Here is a 26,896-nt window from a genome sequence, read left to right on the forward strand (position 1 = left end):
TCTCCCTTTTATGGTTGCTGTGGATTTCATCACCCAGCCCTCTGGGGTTTATTCTTTATTTTTTTTTATTCCTGGGATTCATATGAATATTTCTGTCAGGAAAGTCCTTGATTCCTGATACAGGGCTGGATTTTTTGTGTAAACAGCTGTGGAAGATGTCCTTTACCGTGGCTACCAGGAGACTCAGAGTTTGGTTTTCTCCTTCCTTTTTAAAATAAACTTTATCTTTAGAGAAGTTTCAGGTTTAAGCAAAATTGACCAGAAAATATAGATCGTTCCTATACCCCCTCCTCCACCATAGTCTCCCCATCATCAGCGTCACAGATTGGCACGTTTGTTACAGCCAGGGGCCTTTATTGACATGTCATCATACCCCAGAGGGTGCAGTTTACCTTGGTCCTGTACATTCTGAGAGTTTGACCAGGGCCTGGTGTCCACCATCCTGGTCTCATGCAGGGTAGTGTCACTGGCTTAGAAATCATCTATGCTCCACTTGGATGTTTTGGAAAAATATTTCAAATCATTTAAATAAATGAGTTACTACTCTCAAAGCAGTAAATAGTAACAATGATGTAGTCATAATGAGAAAGAAGCTCATTGATTTGGTTTCTGTTTCCCTGTAGGGCTAAGTAATAAAAGGTCCGTGATTTTACCACATGTGAGTGAAACGTGGAGGGCGTGGTCACTTTTCCCAGGTCCCATGGCCTTGGGCTACATCTTTTCCCCTTATTATTTGAATGTGTGCTTTAAAATTGCTCCTCTGTCACAACCTATAGCATCTTTTACATGTAATTCTATATTGTAGTTGAAATGCTTGTCATTTTTTAGGAATTTTCTTTTCTCTTTCCCACCTCTGCAGTAGTTTTAAGAAAACATTTTTGTCTCAGGTATTTTACGCTTCACCTTTGAGGGGAAATCTTTGTAGCGTGGGCAAGTCTCTGCTCTTTCCAGCACCGCTGCTGGTTATTAGATTGCCAGGTGGATTACAGTGTGCGTTCCTTGAGTGCATGGCTGTGTTTCTTAAAGATGGAATCTAGGCCAAAGGCTGACAGTTTTCACCCTCTTTTGATGAGGGAAGTACAGTAGAACTTTTTCAGGTTTCATTGGTTTGCTACTCTAGGAAGTGTTGGCCATAGGCCTAGCTGACACGGCCCTGGTCACCCATGCTTGGTGGGGTCTGGAGTTACTTTAGGGCCTCCCACCTCCTGGCGTTCTCCATGAATTCCTGGAGTCCAGGATATTTCCTAGGGCAGGTCTTTTGGAGGCTCCACTTGTGTAGCATTGGCTGAGACACATGACCGCTATCTGGTCCCTGGAGCGTGCATCCTTGGTAATGAGTCCACCATTGTCTCATCTTCTGATAATGCTGATCACATAGGGATGCTCCATGTGGTCCTAGGTTCCTCCTGTCTGTACTCCGCCAGGACCAAGCGGTAACCTTGCCCTGCTGTGCTGGGACTGGAACCTGGAGCCTTCCCAGCTCTTTGGATTTGTAGGAGAACCCATGTAAGGTGCTTCAGAGATACTCAGGTGTTTATTTTCCTTTGTTGGAAGATTTCTGTTTCCAGGTCCACTGAGCAGTGTCCCTCTGCTCACTTCTGGATATAGCTGCCCAGAAATTATTTGTTTGGTTTCCCAAACTTCACGGGTGGTGATGTCCTGCTCAACCCTAAGCCCCAGGCAGCTGGTTCCTAGACCTGCTGGCTGTTGTGTTACTGTCAGTGAGGGTTAAGGACGTGGGCTTTCTGTTTGTACATGTACAGTCTCCAGTTTCCAACTAGAAACAATACTCTGGGACAGGCAGGAGGATGTTTCACCATGTGATCCGGCTATGTATATGTTTGGTATAAAAGGGAAGTACAGTAGAACTCCATAGCTGATCCTCCCTGCACGGACCACGTCCTTAAGCTGACCTGATTTTCATAGACTGGACATGCACCACATGTACACGTCTGTATCGGTACAGCACGAGTTCCTCATGTCGACCACTTCCGTGTATGGACCCGTTTGTTATGGTCCCTGTGTGGTCAACTTACAGGAGTTCCTCTGTATTTTAATGCAGTGGTTCTCATCTCTATCTGGATATGAGCAAAATTTGGGGAGCTAGTAATAACACTCTTGCCCTACTTCTGTCCAGTTGGACCAGAAGCTCTGCTGTAACCCAGATCACCTGTGAGTTACCATGGGCCCCACGGTGACCTGCGGTCACTGCTGCCATTAGACCATCTCATAACTGGGATTCAGCACATCTGGGGGCATCTGCCTTTGACAGCACCTGTTTCATGGTGTCCCCCAACCCAATGTGCTCTTTCTTTCTACTGTACAGTTCTATTGTACCTACCACACCTGAGCAGGCTTTCTGGTGAGCTCTTCTGCCCATTCATATGCAACTTCAATTTGCACATGCAGATTTAATTTGGAGGCTCCCTCCTGGAGGACTCTGCTTGTCTGTTGCAACAGAGCTCCATTCCTTAAAATGAGAAATGTGCTTGAGGCCCATTCAGTCTGCAGCTCTTAGTCATCTATTGAAAATAATAGGTCACGTTTCTATTTTTAGCTTTTTTATAAAGTAAAAGTGATAGAAAATTGTAAAAGTTATGGGAATTTTATGGAAAAGAAAGATAAATGTGATTTAATACATCATTTATAATTCTAAGAGTAGTACTCACGGTGAATCTGACCTATCTCTTTCTGATTTGTTTCTGTATGTGTTGCATATAATTTTGAAAACACAGTATCAGCTCAGACTGTGTATTTTTTGTTTATTGATTTTTTTTTGTGTGTCTCTTTAGTCTTTTTTTTTTTACCGTTGTCACCAATTTTAGTTGTATAGTTCAGTAGTAAGTGTATTTATGTTGCACAGGTGTGCTTTTTTAAAAGCCTAACATTTTATTATGAACATTTTATTTTATTAAATATTATTAAAAATAGGGTTCTCAGTGGCTGCAATCTGTAGCTCTGTTGTTATTTCAGGAGTCTCTTGTGTTCAGGCTCTGCGGGTGTTTAGGCTTTGTGCTAGAGTTGGGATGCTGGGAGTATTGTTGAAGTGTCACCCCTCTGACGTTTGCACCCAAAGGTCCCCACAGTGGGGCTGCTGCATCGGTTAGTTGTGGGATTCACCCTCGGTGGGTGCAGGCCCAGTTGCCCGAGCTGCTTGTTCCAACACCCTAGGACACGAGCTGCCGGCCTTCTCCCTGTGATGCACTTCTCACCTCCCTCCTCTGCTTTCTCACCTTTGCCGTCCATGTCACTGACCCTACATCACTGTTGTCCCGATGCCACCGCCACCTCCCTTCCCCAGCCCCTGCGGCCCAGCATTGTGCATCCCATCTGCTTCCTGGGCCCTTGCAGGGCCATGTGAGTGCCGCAGGACTCCTGGCCTCTTCATCTTGTCCTTTCTGCCTGAACGTAGAGACCCTGGGCAGTCAGTTTGTGGTGTTTCCCCTCAAATTCTTCATTTCCCTGTCTCCGTTGACAGGGACATCTTATGCAAACCATAGCGAGGGCAGTCCTTTGGAAAGCACATGGTGACTGGTGACATCAAAGCCTTCTCCTCCGAGGCCTGGGCTGGGTTGGCTGAGACCATTGCCTTTCCGCGTATGGCTGCCTGGGCTGAGCTTGTGATTCTTGCTCTTGGGGTGCTCTGGGGCGGGACGCTGGGGCCTTGGCAGGGGAGTCTTCCAGCCAGCTGATGAGATGAGACCCCTGCCGGTCGGGAGAGGCTGCAGGCCCCCAGCGAAGATGCCCAGTATTGGCTGTGTGCAATGGGCTGACCTGCTGGGTCCAGACTCACTTGGCTCTGGCCCACAGCCTGGCACTCAGTGGGCTGCTGCCCAGATTAGTTTTATTTAATGACGCTGAACTGGTGATAAAAGTGTGGCCTCGGGCAGGTGGCCTCTTCACAATCGGTGGGTGCTGGAGTCCAGTGCTCATCAGGCACCCAGAAAGGCTTCTGCCAGGTGAAGGCCTGCCGAGTAGCTGTCATCAGGTATTTGAATTCATTTGGGATTCTTTGGTCTGTACCTCTCAGCACATTCCTAGCTTTTTGGTCTCTGAGGCCTGTTCATTCAGACGGGTGTGTGGGGGTGTTTCCCTTAGGACACACTGTGAAGCCCCTGTGGGCTTTACCCAACCATGCAGGGCAGGAAAATGCTGCTTTTCTGGTTCTACAAATTTCTCTCCTTTTGGGGGGTGGTGGTGGTGTGGGAGAAATGAAAATTGTCCACATTTTTAAGATATAATGATAGTCACCAGGGAGAAACTTGTGCGCAGAAAATATATAAACAAGGCACATTCCTCTCTTTTCTGTGGCCCACTGGGCTGGGTGAGCAATAACAGAGGCAGAAAAAGTGTTCAGGGCATCTGAGGTCACTCTTGGATTTTCTTGTGTTTATCTGGAAGGTGGGCAGTGCCTCTGGGCTAGACCCTGGATACAAGCAGGGAATGGCTTTGTTTTGAACACAGACTGTGCATAGGACGTCAGCCTTGCCTGTGATGTCCCAAACCTGCACTCCTGGGGATGCGCCCTTGGGGGCAGTTTAATAAGACTGACAGGGCTTGGGTGTTGGGGGCTGTCTGGCTGTGTGACTTCAGGTGTGCTTGTCACTCTGACTTGCAGCCTCAGTTTCTCCAGCAGTAGAGTGGGTGGCTGTGAGGATTAGCCTTGAAGTGTCTCCTGGAAACTGTACACAGATGGCAGCAGGCAGGCGGTGGCCTCTTGGGAAATTGTAGCTGCTTGTTTATTGTCTTGGTTTTTGGGGGAAACGCAATAACGTGAGGAGTCCTGACTGACATGTGCCCCATGGACTACTTACACATAGATTTAAATGAATGACATCAAAGTGAAAGTTCAGTTCCTGTATTTTACTTGCCACACTTGAGATGGTCATTGGTACAGGACATTCCCTTCATGACAGAAAGTTCCCTTGGACAGGACAACTTTAGAATGGCAAGCGGATAATAGGAAAAGGAAATTATTGAATGGAACTGTGCCACCGGGGCCCCCACTGTGCTTGGTACAGTGTTGTCTGACAACTCAATTTGTCTTTCAAGTACTTAGACGCGAGTATAAGAAGAAGCCACCATATAGCTTATGCTATTGTTTGCCAGAAGATGTTCTGATGTTCCTTTGTTTGTTTGTTTTCTGTGATTATAGCATTTAAGCAAAACAATCTCTGTTCTCTTTTTGTCCCCAGTGATGGATGTAACAGACATAATAAATGGAAAAGTGGACGACGAAGACAAACAGCACTTTATCCCCTTTCAGCCGTAAGTATGGAGCAATTCAAGTGCTTAACCAGACTCGAAGTGGAGAGTGTAGGTTTGCAATAGTAATTATCTTTGTAATTGAATTTGTAAGTTATACACAAGTAGGGATTGTGTAATTGAATTTGAAGTTATACACAAGTAGGGATTATTAATGATAATGAAAAATCTTCTTTAGTCACTGTTATAGCACATGGACTTTTTGTAGCTGTTAGGAGCCCTAGGTTCAAGTTTGTTTATGGCACTGGAAGTGGGAGATTTTACCTGTGATCACAGAATTGCCTTATTGCATGGAAGGCACAAAATTACGATTCTGCTCTGAGCGTGAATGTTTCTTTACATAATTGATTTATTCTAGTAGCTTTTCACATTTTCAAAACACACAGTACTTTTAAGATTTATCGCAGGAGGTTGCTGTTTTTTAAATAGAAAACTGAACGAAATAATGATGAATTCTTTTGTAAAGGGAGAAGTAAAGCATAAAATCACGTTGCTGATTTTTTTTCTGTCTTGGTTTTTGTTCAGCGTGGACTATCTCTGTGCTTGTCATTACTTAGGCTTTGTCTAGTTCTGACCTGAGGTCTTTAGAGAGGAAAGAGGTCTTTAGAGCTAGGAAAGCTCTCAGAGGTACATGAAATTGATTATCTGATTCATAGATAAAACCATGGAAAAGGCTGAAAGAATTGGTGTTTATTTCCCTGGTGATGGAAGCAAGAGGATATTTAGATAATGGTCTTTGGCCACTTCAAGAGCACTCTGATTTCTTGGACAGAGGTGGAAAGAGAGAGAAATTAGAATGGTTTAGGTTCAGTCTAAGAGACTTTGTCCTTGGGGTTGCGGTGGGGAGAAGAATAAATGGTGGGGGTTGCAGTGAACTGTCCTAGCTCTGCGCTCTCTCTTTTCCACATTTTTGTTTTCACTCAAGTGAGTTCAGGAGTGAGACATTTTATTTTAGAAAGTTGACATTGCTTTTCGGTGTTGCTGAGGGGTTTGGCCTCTAAAGGAGCTCTATCCTTTAGGGGCCAAAGGATAGAGCTTTGGGCAGGAGATGTGGGGGTGGCTTGCAGAGGTGGAGCCCTGTGTGGACCCCTGCTCACCTGGGACCGGACGACACTGGGTGAGGAGGGGAAGAGTTGGTTTCCTTTGCAGGGAGGTGATGTGGTCAGATAGCTTCCTAGGGTGTTTTGTATAGTTCCGTAGGAGACTTTACAGTCTTTTGGGCAGGAGAATAACAGAAAACTGCACCATCTAGCTGGAAGTCCGGATTCAGTTACATGTCTCTCTTCATGCACAACTGCAGGCAAAGGTCTTTGTGGCTTAAATGTATTCGGTTACTGTCCTGTCTTATGTGGTAACCATTTGCCCCAGGGTGCCTATTTAAGTGAGTTAAAATTAAACAGACTTCAGAAGTTACTTCCTCAGTGACACTAGTTCCACTTCAAGTGCTGAGTCCCACGTGGTGCTGGGCGTAGAGAGCTTGCTTCCCTCCCGCGGGAGGTTGGATGATGTGGCTTTGGAAGCCCTCCTAGTGGAGATAGCCTACAAAATCGAACACAGAGCCCCAGGATCTAGAAGTTTCCTTAGCAAGGGGAATATCATCTTGACACTTCGGTAGGTATAGAGGAAGTAAATTAAATGCACCGTTTGAAATTATAATCTTGAGTTTTTTCTCTTCTCCACGAGATAAACACAGCCTTCTCATGTTTTGAATGCTCCGTTATCTATTGGACCTCAGAGTTTTGATGCCCGAGTGGACTGCGGACTTGAACACACCTGTTAGCCTTCTCCGGGGAAAGTCAAGGAGAAGCACTTCAGCTGTGATTTAACAGCGTAGGAAGGTGGTTAGTTTTAGAGTCACTGGTTTTCACAGGACATGTTTAAAGCGATAGGAGATCGCCTGCACGTCGCCACCATCTTTCTTTTAGTGAAGCATCCACTTTAAAGAAGACTCTCACATGCTTAACTCCTATGTAATTTGTGACTCCTTGCTCCGTTAAAGGAAGGCTAACATACAGATTAATATTTGTGGTGTTAGAAACAAAAGAACAGCCTGATTTAAATGGCAAAATAAGCAATGAAACCAGTTCTTTGGGAAGTGTCGTGCTAATGAAACCGTTTTTTTGCTCCATTAAACCTGATTTATTATCTCCCAGGGTTGGTTTTAGGGAAGGAGGCACAGTGCACATCTCTTTCGCTCTCTCTCTGTTTTTTTGTCTTTTTTAACTTGGTGAAGTAAATTAGAACAGTCCTCAGCTCTCTGAGTAACGCGGCCCAAGTGACGGATAACACTGCCCTTGTCTCCGGAATTGATTTTAAACACTGCGTCCATGCTGTATATTTCCTCGTCCATCCCCTATTGTGCTTTGTTTTGGATTTTCTGTTTGCACATGCTTCCGGCATGCGCTTTTTCCATGGTGCAGAGCAGCATCTGTGAAAGGCTCAGGGTTCGTGGGCCCTGAAAACCCTGATGCCTCGCACTCGTAATGGTGCTCTAATTCTACTTTCCCCACATGGTAGCTGGTAGTTGTGTTCTGCAAAGACGGGGCCATTCTTCACATATTTAATTATTTTAAGCTCTGCGGAGTGCACAGTCCCGTGCAGTAGGGTAGGAAACTTCTCCAAGCAATTAGATGCCAGGGTTGGTTTTTCTTTAGTCTTAATTTTGGTTTTCCCTTCAGACCACCTGCCCTTTGGCCTAGGCTATGTTCAGAATTACTGAAACTGGAGAAATGGCCAAAAACATTCTTGGAGATAAAATGATTTTCAACCACCTTACTTTTAGACAAGTTCCTTTTTAAAAAAATAAAATAAATGAACGTCTAGTAGAAGTGGAGAGAGGACTGGTGCGCGTATCTCCAGGGGAGTGGGTCCCCCTTGTTGCTCTATTTCTCTCTTGTGGTTCAGCATTTTCCTGATCGATGCTTTTCCCTGTTTCTCTTGTCACCTCTCCTGTCCTCTGTGATGTGTTGACTCATGATGCCTCTCTCTCGCACTCGGTGATGATGCTGTCTCCTGTTCTCTTGTCACTGTGACCTGTGGGTCTCTGTGCCCTCTGTCTCCTGTGCTCTTGGCCGTCCCGTGCCCTCCAGGCTCGCGTTGGACGACGCCATTCGACACAAGCCGCTGAACATGTCATCCCGTTTTTCACCCAGGGTGGCAGGGGAGAATGACTTCCTTCAGACTGTCATAAACAAAGTCATCGCGGCCAAAGAAGTCAACCACAAGGGGCAGGGTACGTATCGCACTGTTTTGTTTCCATCCATGTCCACAAATATGAACTTGGGACATTGCTGTCTGGTTTTTACTTTGATGTTGATGGTGACAGCGATGATGCTGCTGATGGTGGTGGTGGTCTTGGAGAATGTGTGTAATGGTTGTCCCTGATAGACAGTACATGGCTATCTGGCTGATCACCTTGTAAGCAATGCTGAGAGCCAACCTCTTTGATGAAGGCGGAAGATGGAGTGAGTTTGATTTGATGTTTAGAAAAATGTGGAGACATTACACATAATCCCCTCTACCCGTGTGCTATTCCCTGCCACATTGGGTACTGGGGCCCTGCCTCTGGTCCCCCCAGGGAAAGTGGCTTCATTTGTGCAGACTGGTTCCCCTTAGTTTCTGTTCTCTAAGTGATCCCTCCCCACCCTCTCACACACGTTTTTAATCCCACACTGATGGTTCCGAGCAGCTGACCTTCTGTGGGCAGAAGTAATGAATCAATCACCCCAGGTTGGTGACATTTGACTCTGGGCTGGCCAGGAGGGCTGCCAGGAAACCCCTGTGACTGCGACCCCACCTCCAGCCTAAGGGGTAGTCACCTTCAGAACCTCATGGGTCTGTCTCAATCCTTGATCCAAACAGACTAGCTGCAAACTCAGTACAGTTGAAGTAAACAGACCCTCTTCATTCCCATTGTCCTGAGGAGGGTTTGAATTAGGTCTCCCTCCTAGGACTCTGTGTCTCCCTCTTAGGACTCCCTCCTAGGACTCTGTGTCTCCCTCCTAGGACTCCCTCCTAGGACTCTGCGTCTCCCTCCTAGGACTGCCTCCTAGGACTCTGCATCTCCCTCCTAGGACTCCCTCCTAGGACTCTGCATCTCCCTCCTAGAACTCCCTCCTAGGACTCCTTCCTAGGACTCTGCCTGTCCCTCCTAGGACTCTGCGTCTCCCTCCTACGACTCTGCATCTCCCTCCTAGGACTCTGCATCTCCCTCCTAGGACTCCCTCCTAGGACTCTGCGTCTCCTTCCTAGGACTCTGCATCTCCCTCCTAGGACTCTGCATCTCCCTCCTAGGACTCCCTCCTAGGACTCTGCATCTCCTTCCTAGGACTCCCTCCTAGGACTCTGCATCTCCTTCCTAGGACTCCCTCCTAGGACTCTGCGTCTCCCTCCTAGGACTCCATCCTAGGACTCTGCGTCTCCCTCCTAGGACTCCCTCCTAGGACTCTGCATCTCCCTCCTAGGACTCCCTCCTAGGACTCTGCATCTCCCTCCTAGAACTCCCTCCTAGGACTCCTTCCTAGGACTCTGCCTGTCCCTCCTAGGACTCTGCGTCTCCCTCCTACGACTCTGCATCTCCCTCCTAGAACTCCCTCCTAGGACTCTGCATCTCCCTCCTAGGACTCCCTCCTAGGACTCTGCGTCTCCTTCCTAGGACCCTGCATCTCCCTCCTAGGACTCTGCATCTCCCTCCTAGGACTCCCTCCTAGGACTCTGCATCTCCTTCCTAGGACTCCCTCCTAGGACTCTGCGTCTCCCTCCTAGGACTCCCTCCTAGGACTCTGCGTCTCCCTCCTAGGACTCCCTCCTAGGACTCTGCGTCTCCCTCCTAGGACTCCCTCCTAGGACTCTGCGTCTCCCTCCTAGGACTCCCTCCTAGGACTCTGCGTCTCCCTCCTAGGACTCCCTCCTAGGACTCTGCGTCTCCCTCCTAGGACTCCCTCCTAGGACTCTGCGTCTCCCTCCTAGGACTCCCTCCTAGGACTCTGCGTCTCCTTCCTAGGACTCTGCATCTCCCTCCTAGGACTCCCTCCTAGGACTCTGCATCTCCTTCCTAGGACTCCCTCCTAGGACTCTGCGTCTCCCTCCTAGGACTCCCTCCTAGGACTCTGCGTCTCCCTCCTAGGACTCCGCGGGAACAGGCCGTTTTCTCCTGCTGTGTCCTATGCAGCTCCCTGGCAAGCAGCAGCAGAACAAAAACCCCAGCCCGGATTGTGGATGAAGTGTGGCCTCTGCAGGCAGAGCACTTTCAGCTGACCTGGGATCTTCTCATAAATTAATGGCCCTCCCAATTTGCACTTTAATTGAAAACCACAGGGAGGCCCAATTAGGGCTGTTTTGGTTGGAGTCACTCTGGCCTGTGAGCCCCAGTGCCAAGGTCCCTGAGCCCTGCGAGCAAGGGCCCCCCTGGATCTCCACTTTCTCTTGCAGAGTCATCAGGCTCTTGATAAACTTTTATTACAGAGTCCTATGGGGAAAGTCAAGTTTGGTTTCAGGCCAGCAGGAAATCGCTTGGAAAGAGGATGTGAAGGCAGCCTCTGCCAGTCTCACTGGTGTGTGGCCAAATTTGTGAAGCCAGCTAGCTGGGGCTGATGGAAGGGCCCCGGCTCTGTGAACTCCCTGGGAGGAGCAGGTATATCCAGGTCACAGTGAGAACTGCTCAGACAAAAGCATGGAATGTTTTTTTAAGGGGATCACAGGGTCCTAACTGAGTCAAAATGACCTTGGGTAATACCACGTTTTACTAGCTCAGTTTTACCTTGAACCTGATGTTTTGCCAGGGCTCATTCTTGGGTGGAGGTCAGGTCATCTCAGGGAGAGACGAGAGGATGCGGTTGGTAGGTTTGCAGGGCATTGCCCAGTGGAGCCCTTTCCTCATCATGAGCATCCTGGGATTCACCTGATGTCCTGTGTGTGACTGTGAAGGGTGCCAGGAACAGTAGGGACCCCGAGCAAGTGTTTATCTTCACAAAGAACCAGGGTTTCCTGCTCTTGTCTGTTCACACCTCCTGTCCCTGCTGAGCTCATCCCTAGGTTTTAGCCCATTTTAGGTTTGCACCAACACATTTCCTTGTCACAGTCAACAGAATCCTTAATATTGAAACTAAACCGTTCTGATCCCTGAACCTAGAGGTGTTAGGTGTTTTCTGTGGACGGGGAATCCACAGACACCCCCTGGGAAATCTGTTTCTGTTGTTTGAGATATATTGTATGCTAATTATTTTTGTTTTGAGTTACTCTGGTTAAGCAAATGGCAACCCAAATGCACTTTTTCTCCTGTGAGGACAGCATTTTAAGCGTAACATAATCAGGAACATTTAATCCACGTGTTTAAATTATGTTACAGTAAGTTTAATGGTGTCACTAATGTATTAGTTTGTGAACTGAGGTACTTGAGCAGGCTGGTACTCGTGAGAAAGAAAAGGCATTTGCAACTCAGGGTTTCTGACCGTGTTAGTAAATGTTGCGTCCTGGTTTCTCCACTTGTGACTTCTGTAAGTAACTGTGCCAGCCCATCTTGCCACCCGTTGGAAGTGCCTTCCTGATGCTGTGGACATGCATTCTCTGAGTGCTTCAGCACTCAGACTCCCAAGACTTGAAAAGCCCTTAGCTGCATCCTGGTGTTTTAGTGAAGACCAGCTCCATGTCAGCCATAGCAATGATCCCTATGCACTTCTGGGAGGGTACTGGGTTTGCTTTTTTGGAGGATAGAGAGGGGCTTGTGGGTGAGGAAGTACTGGCCCTTTGAGGGTCCACTGCTGACCTATTCTGCAGGTCCAGAGTTGCTTCTGACTCACGGCGCTTTTATGTGAATGAGTGAGGCGGGGGTGGGGTGGGGGAGGGAGGCAGTCAGTGCCAGGGCACAGGGCTTGGTGAGTCAAATAGAGGCAGGGTTTAGGTCCAATTGCCATTTTTTGTCAGTTTGCTTGCCAAGTGCACAACCTGAACAACAGTGCCCCTGTCTGGGTGTCATCCTCTGAATCCTCTTTGGCAGACTTCCTTCTATAAGTTATTTTTCTTTCCTTCTTTAGATTCATGCTCCCATGATCTGGAGTTTCATATCTTAAAGAAAAAAACATACATATATAAAAGGAAAGGGAAGAAAAAAATAAGGAAACACCAAAACCCAATTCTACCTAGAACAATACATCTGTCTCCGTACACTGACTCCTCCCTCCTCTTCTGATCTTCCTCTTGCCTTGTCTCTCTGTCCGTCTCCCTTCTGGTACCTGTTCCTCCTTTCCCGCCAGAACCCTCTTGCTAGCTGCATGGGGCCACCTGCCGGCTCAGTGCAGACTCTCCGCTTCCTTTGGGCATTTTGGTGCATTTGGTTATGAAGATGCTACCTGCCTGGTCTCCCCGGTCCTCTCCGGCTTCTGTTTCCCTGTGTGAGCTCTGAGCATGGGGGACCCTCCCCTCCTGCTCATGCTCTGGGATTCTCTTCTTTCTTTGCCTGCTCTGCGTGCCACCCCTTCAGGGCAGCTCCGTGACATTCCTCCCAGGCCAGGGAATGTTACCCTGGCACCTGTTAGCAGGTGTGCTGTGGCAGCGCCATCTCTGCGAACCGCATTTCATCCCACCCCTGCTCCCTGTATTCTGCCGATTTGACCTCCACCCTGGTCTTCACCTCCTCTCCGTGGTTGAGTTCCAGTCCTGTGGGGTCCGCACTTTGCTCTGTGTTCACACAGCAGCCAGGTGGGACCCTGGCACTCGCCTGGGGTGGCTGATGCTTGGATTCCTCCTTTGCTCTCAAGATGTTTAACTGCGAATTCAAAATTATCATCAGATTGGTTTTGTGAAAACTTCTCATAGTGTCTAGGATAAAATGTGACACAAAGCATCCATTGTTTTTCTAGGTCTGTGGGTAACACTGAAATTACTTCCTGGAGATATTCATCAGGTTCGAAAAGAGTTTCCTCATTTGGTGGATAGGACCACGGCTGTGGCCCGCAAGACGGGGTTTCCCGAAATAATCATGCCAGGTAAGAACTGACCTGCTCAGGGCCTCTGAGCACGGCATGGACACAGCTGGCTGCTGAGCATGACGCGGGGCAGCAGCTCCACGCCCACAATCTGGGCAGAGGAGAGGGCTGAGCTCGCGATAGGCGATGTGGAAGCCCCAGCGTGGTTGTGGATCACCCAGTGGAGGGAGCTGTAAACATGCACCTGGGCCACGTGGATCAGCCCCCCAGCTGCAAGGGGTGTAGGGAGGCAGAGACACCACCAATGTGTGCCTGGTAGACATCTAGTTGGAGGAAGGAAGGAGGGTCGGAAAGGGGCCAAGGTGTGTACCTGGTACCTGTCCCCCTAGAATTAGTCACCATGCAGGCCTTGCTCTGGCCCTGGTACCGACTCGACTAAGCCGGGTCTCCATGTTACCTATCATTTATCTAACACTTTTCTGATTCCATATGGCCTTCATACTAATAATTTGATTTATCCTCAAGAGATCTTGGGAAGAAGCATGTTAACATTTATCCTTTATATTTGTGTGATGCTTTTTGGTTTGCAAATAATGCTGACGTTGACAATCTAAATCGATCCACCGGAGGGTCCTGGAAGCCCACATGACTAATTCCCATCCAGATTACACCATATATCAGACAACTAAGAAGCGGTGGAAATGGACGAGTCACCCCGTGTTCCACAACTCCACACGCCCTCCTTTTCTAGGCCTCTGCTGTACATTTGCTGGGAGAGGGGCCTACTTGGGCACATACTATAAAAGTTATTGCTTTGCTGATTTTAGTGCAACTTGGGGACATGCTTTTCCCCACTCCTTTTGTCTCTAAGGGCTGCTGTGGGTTGTCAGATGCCCTGATGAATCCATAGGAAAGTCATCTGAAGTCAGTTAGGCTGAACGGTGTCCTTACGTATACAGGAAAAAAGTATGACTTCAACCATCAAGTCTGTGTGCAGCGCATTGATTAGGTTGATTAATGAAGAGGGACTCGTTCACACAGTTATTGAATCTGGATTCGGGATGCAAATTTATAGACAATGATGGGGCCATTGACAACATGTATTTATCTCGACATCTTAAGGACGTGCTCACGCTTGAAGGGAAACCCAGGAAACTTCCAGATCAGGCTGACCGTGTTTCCCTTATAACTGATAGACTTAAAAATTAAGTCAGAGCTCTTAGATCACGTCCCCATGGACCTGGGGGAGATAACATAGCTGACCATCGTTCTGGCAGGTTCCAAGTGCTAAGTCCTAGAGTTGGGGTCTCACAGGAAGGTGGTCTAACTTGAGGGAGCCACCTGTGTTCTGGGTGGGCTGTATGATCACTGACCAGGCTGTGGGCTGGACAGCGTGTGGGGTTTCCCATCAGAGCCCACTTTCTGCCTGGCAGACCCTGGAATAGCCTCATCTCATTGGCTGTCTCAAGGGATATGCCTCTTCTTCCGACAGTGGGACAGCCTGTGCTGTCGTCCTGTGGCTGGATTTTCTTCCCTCTGTGTCCCTGGAACCTCGGAATCTTCCAGCAGGGTTCAGCCCCCTTCCCCTGATGGGAAGCGCCAGGGGTCCACTCCAGCCTGCTTCCAGTTCCCTCCTCCCTGGAACGAGGTCCCTGTAACTAAGGGAGGCATTTGCAGACGGCGTTTGGTGAGCACCCATCTGTGGGGCTCCCCTACCATAAGTGAGGTCTTCTTCCCGAGAAGGCCCTGTAGGTGACCTTGGGTTTAGTCAGCTGGCCATGCTCAGTACATGTTAGTTCTCTGGTGAGGCCTTTAGGACACTGCTGTGGACCTTTCTGATGGTGGCTTGGTGCCTTGACAGACTTTTTAGGTCGAGAGACCACACGGAAGCCCCTGTCTAACCGATGAAGTTGTTAGGTTGTAGGCAGCCCAGGAGTTAAGTGGTCTGTCCAGGGTCACACAGCAAATGAGTGACAGGTCTGGGTCAGGCAGCCTTGACTCCTGCCTCCAGCCCCCCCACTCTGTCAGCCATCTCTTGAGGTCACCATCAGCGAGTGAGTCACCGAGGCTGTGTAGCAACCCACTGGGATGATTATAATAATCATTTTTAAATGGAAGCTGAATTTAATAGCCGAGTATGTTAAAAGTCAAAATAGAACATTAAAAAAAAAAAAAAAAAAAAAAACAAGAGAGCAAAGAGAGGCTATCTTCCTGAAGGGGTCTTTGTTCTTTAGGGCCATTGTCTGCTCTCTCCAGAACCTCCTCTCGGCTCCTGTGGGAGAGCAGGCGGTCGCGGCCTGGGAGGGGGCCAGGCTGGCAGCAGCAGCACAGTCACTGGTGGTGAGGAGGCCACTAAATCATGTTGCTAACGAAGCTTGTGAAGTTTTCCCAGTAGGACTGTTACCAGGGGCTTCCTATGTTCTCAGTAGCAAGAAGCATCTTGAGCTCATTTCTCATCTCTCCCCACCCAGTTAAAGCCCCATCGCACGTCCCATGCACACGTCTGCTCTGGTCTCTCTTTGGCCCCCTATGTGGGATCCCAACAGCTGCTTGTGAAAAGAGCCAGCACAAAGTTCCTCCCTGGACCCACCTTTCTTCCCTGATCCTAGGTTCATGGTTCTAATTCTCAGCAGCTTTTCATTCAACCCTTGGAATCATGTCCTTTAGAAGAAGGCCGAGGCGCCTGGCGCTTCCCGCTGTCATCTGGGTGGGGCCCTAGTCCTTGGCTACCAAGGATTCAGCAGTAGAACCAGGGATCAGGGTGCTGGGTGAGATGGGCCATGGATGCTGGGGAGGGACGGGTCTGGGCAGTCCCACCAATACCATTCAAGCTCCCCCAGGCGTCGGCTGCTCACAGAGGTGTAGAGAGTCCTCTGCCCAGATGAAGAACCAAGCACATGATTTGAAGCTTTGAAATTCTTCCTCTTTCCAGCAAATCTTACATTGGTGAATATTGCTTTTGTTGTGCTGAGATGGTTTTGTTGCAAATATTTCTTAATTCTCTGATACAGCATGTGTGATATTCAGCAAGGCTAGGTAGTGTAGTAGATAGACAGTCTTACAAAACTCATGGCCAATACTATGAATAAGGGATTGGGTGAAAGGTGTGGATTTTCCTCCCTAGGTGACGTGCGGAATGATATCTACGTAACACTAGTCCAAGGAGATTTTGATAAAGGAAGCAAGACCACGGCGAAGAATGTTGAGGTCACAGTGTCTGTTTATGACGAAGACGGGAAACGATTGGAGGTATTTCGTGCTGTGAAGGTTAATTTGTAGCATTTAAATTTCACTTTGCAAGCCTTGACCTTGCCTCTGCTGCAGGGTGCAGAGCGTTGCAGAGGGGCTTAGCGACCCTGTTTCTCAGGATGAGCGTGGCCTCTTGCTTTCCTCTCTCTGGCTTGCCTTCCGGGGATGGGTGTGCACCGGGTCTTGGCAGCTGGCCCATCTCAGGGTTTCCTGTGGTCTTCACTGCCTTTTTGCCCAACCATGTCACGGGGTCTTACTTGCCGTGATGAACCCCAGGCTTAGGTGTCTAGCAGTCACACCAGCAGTACGGACACTACTGGGAGGGGAAGGTTGCCCCCTTCCTTCCTTCCTTTTGATCCTCAGCCCCTCATTCGAGACTTAAGGGGATGAATCAGATAACTTCCTACAGGTCCTAATGTTAAAGTTGTTAGAGGTGAGGGTTGGAACCCTCGAGATCTAAAATTGGGAACACGTTCCATTTGCAGTGGGGCTCGTCAGTGTTTCTGGGGTGTATCTGTCCTAGGGCACATACATGGTGGGAGATGTATGCGGCATCAGGCTCTGTGAGGTCTTATGTGAACTCTTTATGTCTTCTTTTAAAGCATGTGATTTTCCCGGGTGCTGGTGATGAAGCCATTTCCGAGTACAAATCTGTGATTTACTACCAAGTAAAACAGCCGCGCTGGTTTGAGACTGTTAAGGTATTTACATGGTCATCTTATCACTGGGTTGATTATGCAATGCTCATTTGTATCCCAAGGAAATCCCCACCTCCCACCCGGCCCCGGGGCTGCTGGAAGCCGAAGAGCGGCTCTCCTGACAAAGTCATCAAGTTGCTAAGGAATCACGCTGGCATTTCTTGGAATACATTGACTCATCTCCTTTTAGATATAAAAACAGGACTTTTGTGGAGACAAATGAGAGAGTCTTTTTAGCTAGCTATCATCTTTCTCTTCCCAGGTCTGTTTTGTGTGTGGCGTGCTGCCTGTACACCAAACAGAAAGACCCAGAGCCGGCAGGACGTGCAGGTGGCGCTGGGGCCCTGACTGTGCATTTCATAATGCAGCCTGCGCACACCTCCACACCAGCCCCGGGCAGTGCCTCCAAACACCGCCAAGAGCTTGAATATTTGAAAACCAGGCCAGGGGTTGGCTGTGGAATACCGATGTTAGCTGTGAGAATCAGGGGCTGCCTTTGCTTACAGGCAACTTGTCTCAGGTCTTTCTTCTTTTACTGTAATGTGACAAGAAAGCTTTCTTGCTGCAGCTGCGGGCAGGTCACTGCAGCTGCAGAGGGAATATAAACACCTCCTTGCCGGAGCGATAAACAGACACGGGCAACTTTTAAAAATCGAATCTTAACAGTAAGGATCAGAGCCTTTAGAAAAAATTCCAGCTGTCTCAGAATGGCACCGGCATCCTTTACAAGATTATTTTGCTTAAAATGCCTTTGGAAAAATCATGTAGGGGACTAGACAGGCAGTATTTCCACCTTGGCACAGTGGAGGTGTTTATACTGTGCTCGACATGTCCCCCTGAGTACAGCCGTGGATGCCAGTGGGTGTCGGTCCAGGCGCCTAACCTCCTGTTTTGATTCTTGAAGGTGGCCATTCCCATCGAGGACGTGAACCGCAGTCACCTGCGATTTACATTCCGCCACAGGTCGTCCCAGGACTGTGAGTAAACACTGAATTAGCCATGGTTTTGTCCAGGGGCGGACAGGAAAGCACAGTAGGCCACGATGATGCTGGATCGTTCCGGAACTTGGTGATCCTAACACAGGAGGCCTGGCTGCCTCAGCTCCTGTTCCTGGGACGTGCTCTCATCTCTGTCCCTGAGCAGATCCCAGGTCTCTGCTGCTTCCTCTGTTCCTCCTCGGATGGGCCACGACTCTGTTCTTCCTTTCTGTTTCCTGTCTTCTGTTTTGACTTGTGACCCTGCTTCGTCTCTCAGAAAAGATACTGAGCTGTAATAAAAATGGGCCCTTAATGCTCCTATCTTGGAATTGAAAACATTGAGAGCATTCTATCTTCCCTGGTGGATCCTGGTGTCTGGAGCTGCGGGCCTTTTCTCATAGACCGTGCAATGTTGACTATGGTGCCAAGGCATCAGGAGACCAGGGATTCAAATCGTTCATCTTCAAAAAGATTTTAGTCCTGTCACATTTTGTAGACTTCTTTGCCAGCTAAGGACATAGCCCTCTGCTGGAGACATCAGGAAGTAAGACACAGCCCCTGCCCCCCGGGGTCTGTGTCTGTTGGGCAGTGGGCTAACATTCGGGAAAATCAGTGACCGTGCGAGTTGGTGATAGTCTTGTGTTCTGTAGTTAATCACAGGAAAGGCTGTCAGGGGGCTGTGCTTGTCACCGGTGGCCCGGTGGAGGGCACATGGAACTGGTGGACAGCCCTGGCTCTGTGTGCTCCCCAGGGTGCTTGTGTAAAAGCCTCCTGGGGCGTCTTCACTAGGAGGTGAGAGCGCCTTCCTCCTGTGTCTTCAGTGGGAGGCAAGAGGGGCGCATCTTCATGAAGCAGGGTTCCATTGTGGCTGCTGTTGCTGTGACAGTCTGCCAGTCTACTTTGCAGTTTCTGGGGCCCTGGGGTGTGCCTAGGTAGGAGTGTAGGAGAGCAGCCTTGGCGAGTGTTCTTGTGCAAGAATGTGGTGTTGGGGTGTGCAGACTACTTTTTAGGGCTGCTAGGAAGCTGGGCCCACTGCTGTTCAGAGGAGTTGGGGGGGTGGTGCGCAAGGTCTGCAGAGCTAGGGTACAGTTCTTTGGAGCTGGGATGCAGGTCCATGGTTGCTGGGGACAGATGTGCATATGGTCGGGGTAGGCCAGGGATGTAGCTGAACCCAGAGGTCCAAAACAGTATGGGGTCCTCTGTGGTGGGTGGTGTGAGGAGTGGAGGGGGCAGGGCAGCACCCGGAGCATTGTGCTGCCCCTTGTCCTGTTCCGGCTGTGCTTGCAGAGCAGGCTTTGTGTGCAGTGGGAGAATCAGGCAGGAAGTGGCCAAATCCCCACCGTAGGGCCAGAGCAGGGCCACCAGGCTGCAGACCGGGTCAGGCCTGCTAATTGTGCCAGGCATCCTTGATGGCCAAAGTGACAGGATGATTAACTATCAATAAGTATTAGCTGACATCCATTGTGCTCGTACAATGTGCACAAGAATTTTACTATGTTGTCTGGACTGGGAAATAAGTCCCCATGTGGAATCGGTATTGTCCTTCCTTACTTTACCATGTTACAGAAGAGAAAGCTGGAGCTGAGAGCACCTGAGGCACTGGCCCAGAGTCACCCAAATAGTCAGTCGAAAAGCTTCAGTTCTAACCTAGGTCTGTGTGCTTGAACGTTACACGCCAGGGGCCTGACCCTGACCCTGACCCTAACCCTTGTCACTGGGTCTTTGTTGGGCTCTTGCTGCTAGAGTTTCTCCTCTTGCATAACTTAGGTTTGAGTTGAGGGGTGACATTAATTTGCACTAAGCAACCAGGGCTGGCATCCTGGGAGCGTCCCGCAGTTAGGCAGAGGTGTGCTGTGAAGGGGGAGTCTCTGGGCACAGGTGTGTCCTCAGCTGGGGCGTGCTGGGCCTGACAGGCTCAATACCCCGAGGCAGTGAAACAGCAGGGGTGACACAAGCCCCAGACCCCCTCTAGAAGGTGAGAAGCCCAGTGGAGAGTGATGTAGAGCCCCCTACACATCACCCTGAGAGTCTGCAGAGGAAGCAGGGCAAGGAGGAGAAAGTTCTAGAACCCACACAGGATTCATGTTAAAATCAGCTTTCAACAAACTGATTCTCTTTAATTAATAAATTACCCTAGGGCAGAGGGGCATCTCCTGTAGCATTTTAATTTCCCAAATCCTTGTTTTCGTTGTCAGTTTGAGTACTTCTTACAGATGGGATTCTATCACCCAGCAGACCAGGGCAGATTTGCATAATTGATGAAGTCTCCACGGTCACAGCTTGTGGGGTGTCTAACATGTTGAGCATCGCAAGTGCGATGCTGACGTGGTTCTGGGATGTCAGCTGCTGATGGTGGCCGTCGAGGCCTTTCCAGCCAGCCCTGTGTGCAGACCCTGGAGCAGAAACAGGTGGAAAGAACTGAGGCCACGCTGGCCCTGTAGCCAAAGTGAGCCCATTCCACCCTCCTTCTCATGCCAAGATCTGTCTTTGGGATTGGGAAGTTTGGTGCTGATGTGATGATGTAGCACGTTTTTGTCAAATTGTTAGTTCCAGATACATCAGACAGTGTGTCCCGTGAATTCCAGCAGACTTGTGGCACTTGTGAGTTTCCCTTGAATGCAACAGGGTGGGTTGGGTGGGACTCCAAGGAAAGGGCAGCCCTGCCACCCATGGGAATGTGTGTGAATATACACTGTTGGCCTCGTGATGACTGCAGATGAGCACGTGATAAGCATTCCCTCCCCTGGTATGAAGACGCAGAATGCTGAGGAAAGGTGAACTTGTTTTGTACCACTGAATGTAGGTGGGATCAGCAGAAGTCACCTGCTGTTAGTTATTGTCACAACATCCTTCCAGACCCCTACTGCTGTCCTGAAGGACTGCTTTTATTGTCCAAGTCAGCCAAACTTATGAGGAACCTTTCTTAGCTATTTGAATATTAAAATACTTTATGAGATGGCCAGGCACAGTATCTCATGCCTGTAATCCTAGCACTCTGGGAAGCTGAGGCAGGTGGATCCCTTGAGCTCAGGAGTTTGAGACCAGCCCGGGCAAGAGCAAAACCCCGTCTTTACTAAAAATAGAAAAACTAGCTGGGGGATAGTGGCAGGTGCCTGTTGTCCCAGCTACTCCAGAGGCTGAGGCAAGAGGATTGCTCAAGCCCAAGAGTTCGAGGAGGAGGTTGTTGTGAGCTATGATGACACCAGGGGACTGTACATAGAGCGACAGAGTAAGACTTAGTCTCAAAAAAAAAGAAAAGAAAAAGAAAAAAAGATTGTATGTGTTTTGGTGCCTTTTACAATGTTCTTTGAAGGATTCCCAGGGCACATATATTTTACTTCTGTTTATTTCTTTAATTTTAGTGAGTCTGTCTATCAAGGAACCATCAAAATAGCCAGCATTTATTGAGCACTTAGTGTGTGTGGGGTGCTGATCAACACCAGGAGGGCAAAGTCTATGAGGTGTTCCCTCGTGTAGTGGGCTCTTGGGGTAGATATTTTGAGCCCCTGACTCAAGGAGAGTTGGGGTGTGACTCTTCCCTTTCTGACCTTGTCCTTTTGTCTCTGAGGAGAAAGGTCTGAATCTATAATTTTAAAGATATGTTTAGCTCTGTCTGGGACTCAGTATTTCTGTGCTATACTCAGATCTCAGCTCGAGGAATGACTCCATGTTGGATCCTTCCGTGAGTCCAGACTCTTACCTGTCTCCACCCGACCTGCCCGCCTTTGGCTCCCCACCCAGCCCGCAGTAGCTGCGCAGGCCTGTCCTCCAGTGAGCCGCGTGGTCGGTCTCCCCTGGGGGCCTGTGTGTCTGGTGTCTCTTCCTGCAGTGTTTACTTCTTGCACGTGCCGGCTACCTCCACAGGGGCTTTTCTGACTAGTTCATCAGATTGTCCCTGTTCCCCTCATCCCTCTTCAACAAAGCGCCAAGTTTTGCTTTCTTTATCATCTGAAATAACTTACTTGTTGGCTGTCTCTCGCAGCAGCACAGATATTTATTGAGTACCTATTGTAAGTCAGCCACTATTTCATGCACTGGGAAATAGAAGGAAAAAAATAGAAGCGGTCCCTTGCATTCCAGGGTTTAGTGGAAGAAAGCAACAATAAACAGCAACAAATTCTCTCTCTCCCTCCTCCCCTCCTGTACGTGGTCAGGTAGTGATAAGCATTATGAGGAAAAATAAATCGGGTCAGGGAAAGAATGTGACCGGGCTGCTAATTTGCTGTTGCACATAAGGTATGGTTTCTTTGGCAGAGGTGACATTTCATAGGAACTCCAGTGAAATGAGAAAGGGAGCCCAGCTCCGGGTCTATGCGGCATGATTTCAGGTCTTTAATCCGTTTGTGATTTATGTGGGTAGGTATCGCCAGGCACGAGCCTCCTTTATTTTTCTGTATTGGTAAGCAGCTTTCTCTGCAGAAGGGTCTGCCCCTTCCCGGCCCCCGCCACGTGTCACGGCCTTGTGCTTCCAGCCCCGTTTGCCCTTGGAGGTCTGTGCATCCTGTGTTAGAGCCACAGTGTCTTCCTTATTGTCACTGTGGTTACTGTTGGTCTCCAGCATTGCCGGCTTTCCCTACACGTCATTCTTCAAAATCACCGCTCCCCTTGGCCCTTTATCCTGCAGTCAGTTTTTAAGTTCTATAAAAAAAAAATTTCCCATGAGGTTTTTTTCTTTAGTATTGCTTGGAATTTATGAATTTATTTAAGAACAACTGATACATTCTGCTGGTGAATGTGGTCCATGTTTTCATGTATTTAGGTAGATCTTAACATTGATCCGTTCAGTTTAGTAATTGTTTTCATACAGATAGCCATCTTAGCCCTGTACTATTATTTTGTGGTGACCATTGTTGAAGGCGATGACTGATTTTTTGTTTTGTTTTGCAGCTAAGGATAAATCTGAGAAAATATTTGCACTAGCGTTTGTGAAGCTGATGAGATACAACGGGACCACCTTGAGAGATGGAGAGCACGATCTGATTGTCTATAAGGTGACAGCCCTTGGGTGCCCTACTGCTGATGCTGCCTGTCCCAGTCCTCTCTTGAGGTTATATTAGCTGTGTTTAATTATGTAAATGAACATTTCTAATGGCCAGCCCTCTTCCTCTTCCGACTGAATGAAGATGATATGTAATGAAACATTGGGTGCCACATAAAAGTCCTGTGCCCATGACTCCATCCACAGGAATAATGGAAATTATGAAAACACACCGTTTAGCACAGTATTAAAAGCAATTGTCGTGATGGTTATGAGGGCGAAGGATAAAGGAGTACAGGGAAGACGGTGTGTCGCCGTTTGTGAATTGTTTCTGATGTGCCGATAACTAAACCCACAGGCCGAAGCCAAGAAGCTGGAAGATGCGGTAACGTACTTGAGTCTGCCCTCAACGAAAGCAGAGTTGGAAGAGAAGGGCCACTCGGCCACGGGCAAGGGCATGCAGAGTCTCGGAAGCTGCACCATCAGCAAGGATTCCTTCCAGATCTCCACCCTCGTGTGCTCCACCAAACTGACCCAGAATGGTGAGTGTGGGCTCCCCGAAGAGCTCCTCACTGCACGGTGGAGTCTTCCGTGACTGTCAGTCATTCACTGCAACCCTCGGTGAGGACCTTGGAGGATGTCGGTGGGCCAGGAAAGAGGAGGTGGCATCTGCTATCATTTATTTATTTTTTACTTTTTATATTTTTTTGAGACAGAGTCTCACTCAGTCACCCTGCTCAGAGTGCCAAGGTGTCATAGCTCACAGTAACCTCAAATTCTTAGGCTCAAGTGATCTTGTTGCCTCAGCCTTCAGAGTAGCTGGGACTACAGGTGCCCGACACAATGCCTGGTTAGTTTTTGTGTTCTTAGTAGAGATAGGGTCTTGCCCTTGCTCAGGCTGGTCTCAAACTCCTGAGCTGAGGGGAGCCACCTGCCTCAGCCTCCCAAAGTGCTAGGATTATAGTCACGAGCCACTGCAGCCTGCCTGCTATAATTTAATAAAACCCACACTTCTGTGTGGGTCTCAGGAATAACCTTAAAGGGAGATAAAGCAATGGATATACTCCTTAAAATGCTTTTTGTCCAAAAGAAGTGTGGCAAAGGGAAAATGTGGGAAATTTTGAGTCAGACTAAGGACTTGGGATTGATCCATAGTCCTGAGTTGACCCTGGGGATGCTCTAGAACAGGGTCCCTGCACCTATCTGAGACTTGTCTTTTTTGTCTGTAGACTGAAGAATTAATTCCTGCCTTAAAGATATCTTCCTTCTTATGCCTTTTCCCTTCCCAGCAACCTACAGAGATGCTTATTTTATTTTAAAAAGTTGGTTTGGATAGATTTTCTGGTCCCCCTCTTGATGTGTGATAAGGTGCCCCATGCAGGTTCACATGCACCAAAGCTCGACTCCGACACTGCAGGTCACCCGTTGTGGGGGTGGCTGAGCTGCTCCAGGCTCCTGCACCACTCCCTGCGGCCTCTTCCATGGCCCTGCTGTCTGGCCAGGGATGCTTCTTACTCAGCACACACTGACTTTGCTTCCGTCTTGGAAGAGGCAGAGGATCCTTGCACAAATCTGACATTTGAAAGCTGTATCCCCCCCGAATGTGGCCGTATCACAGCTGTGCAGAGCTGTGACTTCATGCTGTCTTGAAACTGAGCTCAAAAATCCATTTTTTCCCTTTTAACTGCCCAGTATGGGTTTGATTATTAATGTCTCTTATTATTATGAACTGTGTTTCTGGGGGTTGTCTGTAAATTGCCTGAGGGACAGTCATCGTTTGGATTTTGACAGGTTAAACATAGGACAAAAGTGAGCCCATCACTTGGCAGCCAGGTCATGGTAGTGCTAGGTGCATGGGGTTCTGGATATTTGGGCACATGTCAGATGCTTTGTGAACTTGCAGATGGTTTTAAAACTTTCTGTGTCTGAGCTTTCTGCTCTGTGGTTTTAGGCTACATGAGCTTCATGTCCCCACTGCTGGGTTGCATGAGTAAAGCGCTCGTATAGAAACAGTAAACCGTCTCGTGCTGCTGACAGTCACGGGGGCATCTATCTAATGCTACCTACGTCATCACGTTTTGCATGAAGCATTTGTGAAGCATCCTAGCTGCACTGGTGCAGTGATCTTCAGGAGCAAATAAAAAGTCTTAACTGTAGGTTTGCATCTGTGCAGTCCTGTGGGATGGGAGGTAGAGATTGGGGCACTGGGAGTTTGCAAGGGTGGTGCCCAGGGGATGTGTGGCCAGATTGGGAAGGGGTTATGGAAAGAAAGTCCCCATCTGACAAGTGTTCCTCTCTGGATGTGGCCCTGATAAAGTCTCACTTGCTTAAAAAATGACTGCATCCAGGCCCTCTTTTAACCCAGGGCAAAGGTGACATGTTCATCTGGGTCACCGCCCTATAAATGTGGCATTGAGGCATTTCAGTAAGTTCTGGAAGAATGGGAGCTACTATTTTCACTGTGTAGGAAACCACTGTCTCAAACAGGGGTCTCGTTCCAAAAGCATGTCTGGAAATTGTTATTTGGAACTTGGAAACGTTTTCTCCTTCAGAACAACATTCTAAATAGCAGGTAGGTTGTGAGTCCCATCCACAGAATACTTCTTTAGCCACTTATCCCTGGAGAAGAGGAGTGAGGACCAGGATATCTCTCGGGGGTTGGTGTGGATCCCTCCTTTCACCTCCAGGTTGCTTGAATCTCACCAGCCCTGGAGTAGCTCCCTCCCTGGGAGCAGCAGCAGCCGTTGCTGGGCAACAAGTAGATGCTAATGTGATGCTGACACCAGTAGCGAGGGGGGATGTCTTTTGGCTTCCATTCCATACTAACAACGAGTCCTCCTTTTGGGATGCTGGTGTGTCAGGTGTGGGCAAGATGGAGCTGCTCCACATGGCACCTGAGCATCGACTCCCAGGTTCGCATTTGAGGGAGTCATTTTTCTGAAACCATGATTTGTTACTGTGAAGTTCCATTACTTAGTGAAAAGCGGTGGCTGAATTATTCACTGGAGTTTATATTAAACATCTCTGTCCTCGGCATTATGCTGTATGCTATGGGGGACATGAAAAGAAGTAGAGGCTGGGATGCCTTTCCTCAATTAACATGTAATTGGGAAGAAAGGAATCCTGAAACTTAGAGCGACTGTGGGCCAGACTGCAGGAAGTCCTGGAACACGGGCCTGGAGTGACAGGGTCATCTAATCTGGGCAGCTTCCAGGGGCCCGGCAAACTCTGTTTTTTCCAGACACGCTCACCCTCCTTCAGTGTATTCTTCCAACTACTGTTTGGCCCAGTTATAGTTTTTCTCAAATTTGCAGTACAGCGTGCCACTGAATCTGAATGAATGGGACCCAGATTATTAGTCTCCATTAAAGAGACACTGAAACTTGGGAGGTGGAAATTTCCCTTAACCCTGGGACTGAGAGTGTGTCCAGCAGGATGTGGCCTTTCCCACGACTTCACTGTCATGAGGAATTAGAACATGCTAACTTCCACCGTGAATGGTGAATTTCTCAATTTCCAGTCAGCTCTTGGGAGGCCCTCTGTTAGTGCTCTGTGCTGGGTGTCATACGAAGTGCCTTGTACACGTCACACCAGCCATTGTACCCATTGTTCAGATGAGAAAACTGGGGCAGAGATACCTGGCCAAGGTCATGTATTTGCTGAGTGATGTCCTGACCCGCGGGACAGCAACGGGGGACGCAGGAACCACCTAAAGGAGAAAAACAAACAAGGGGCGCGAGAAAGGGAGACAAGACAGTTTTCTGATCAAGTCTCAAACTTTATTGAAAAACCTGTGCCTTATAAGCA

The 26,896-nt window shown here is 48.6% G+C and overlaps 1 protein-coding gene across 3 annotated transcripts in view; it reads left to right on the forward strand.

The window, feature by feature from the left end:
* The window catches only part of DOCK1 (dedicator of cytokinesis 1), a 510,373-nt gene that overhangs the window by 76,304 nt on the left and 407,173 nt on the right, over positions 1-26,896 (forward strand). For 2 of the 3 annotated variants that reach the window (XM_053584228.1, XM_053584230.1), the window contains exons 11-18: positions 5,196-5,268; positions 8,355-8,497; positions 13,122-13,247; positions 16,312-16,436; positions 17,039-17,137; positions 18,039-18,111; positions 22,999-23,102; positions 23,448-23,631. In XM_053584228.1, the coding sequence (XP_053440203.1) occupies positions 5,196-5,268; positions 8,355-8,497; positions 13,122-13,247; positions 16,312-16,436; positions 17,039-17,137; positions 18,039-18,111; positions 22,999-23,102; positions 23,448-23,631 (927 nt within the window). The remainder of the gene's footprint in view (positions 1-5,195; positions 5,269-8,354; positions 8,498-13,121; positions 13,248-16,311; positions 16,437-17,038; positions 17,138-18,038; positions 18,112-22,998; positions 23,103-23,447; positions 23,632-26,896) is intronic. The other variant, XM_053584229.1, reaches the window with a different exon arrangement.

The sequence above is a fragment of the Nycticebus coucang genome, chromosome 3, assembly GCF_027406575.1.
Source record: "Nycticebus coucang isolate mNycCou1 chromosome 3, mNycCou1.pri, whole genome shotgun sequence".
Classification (NCBI taxonomy): domain Eukaryota; kingdom Metazoa; phylum Chordata; class Mammalia; order Primates; family Lorisidae; genus Nycticebus; species Nycticebus coucang.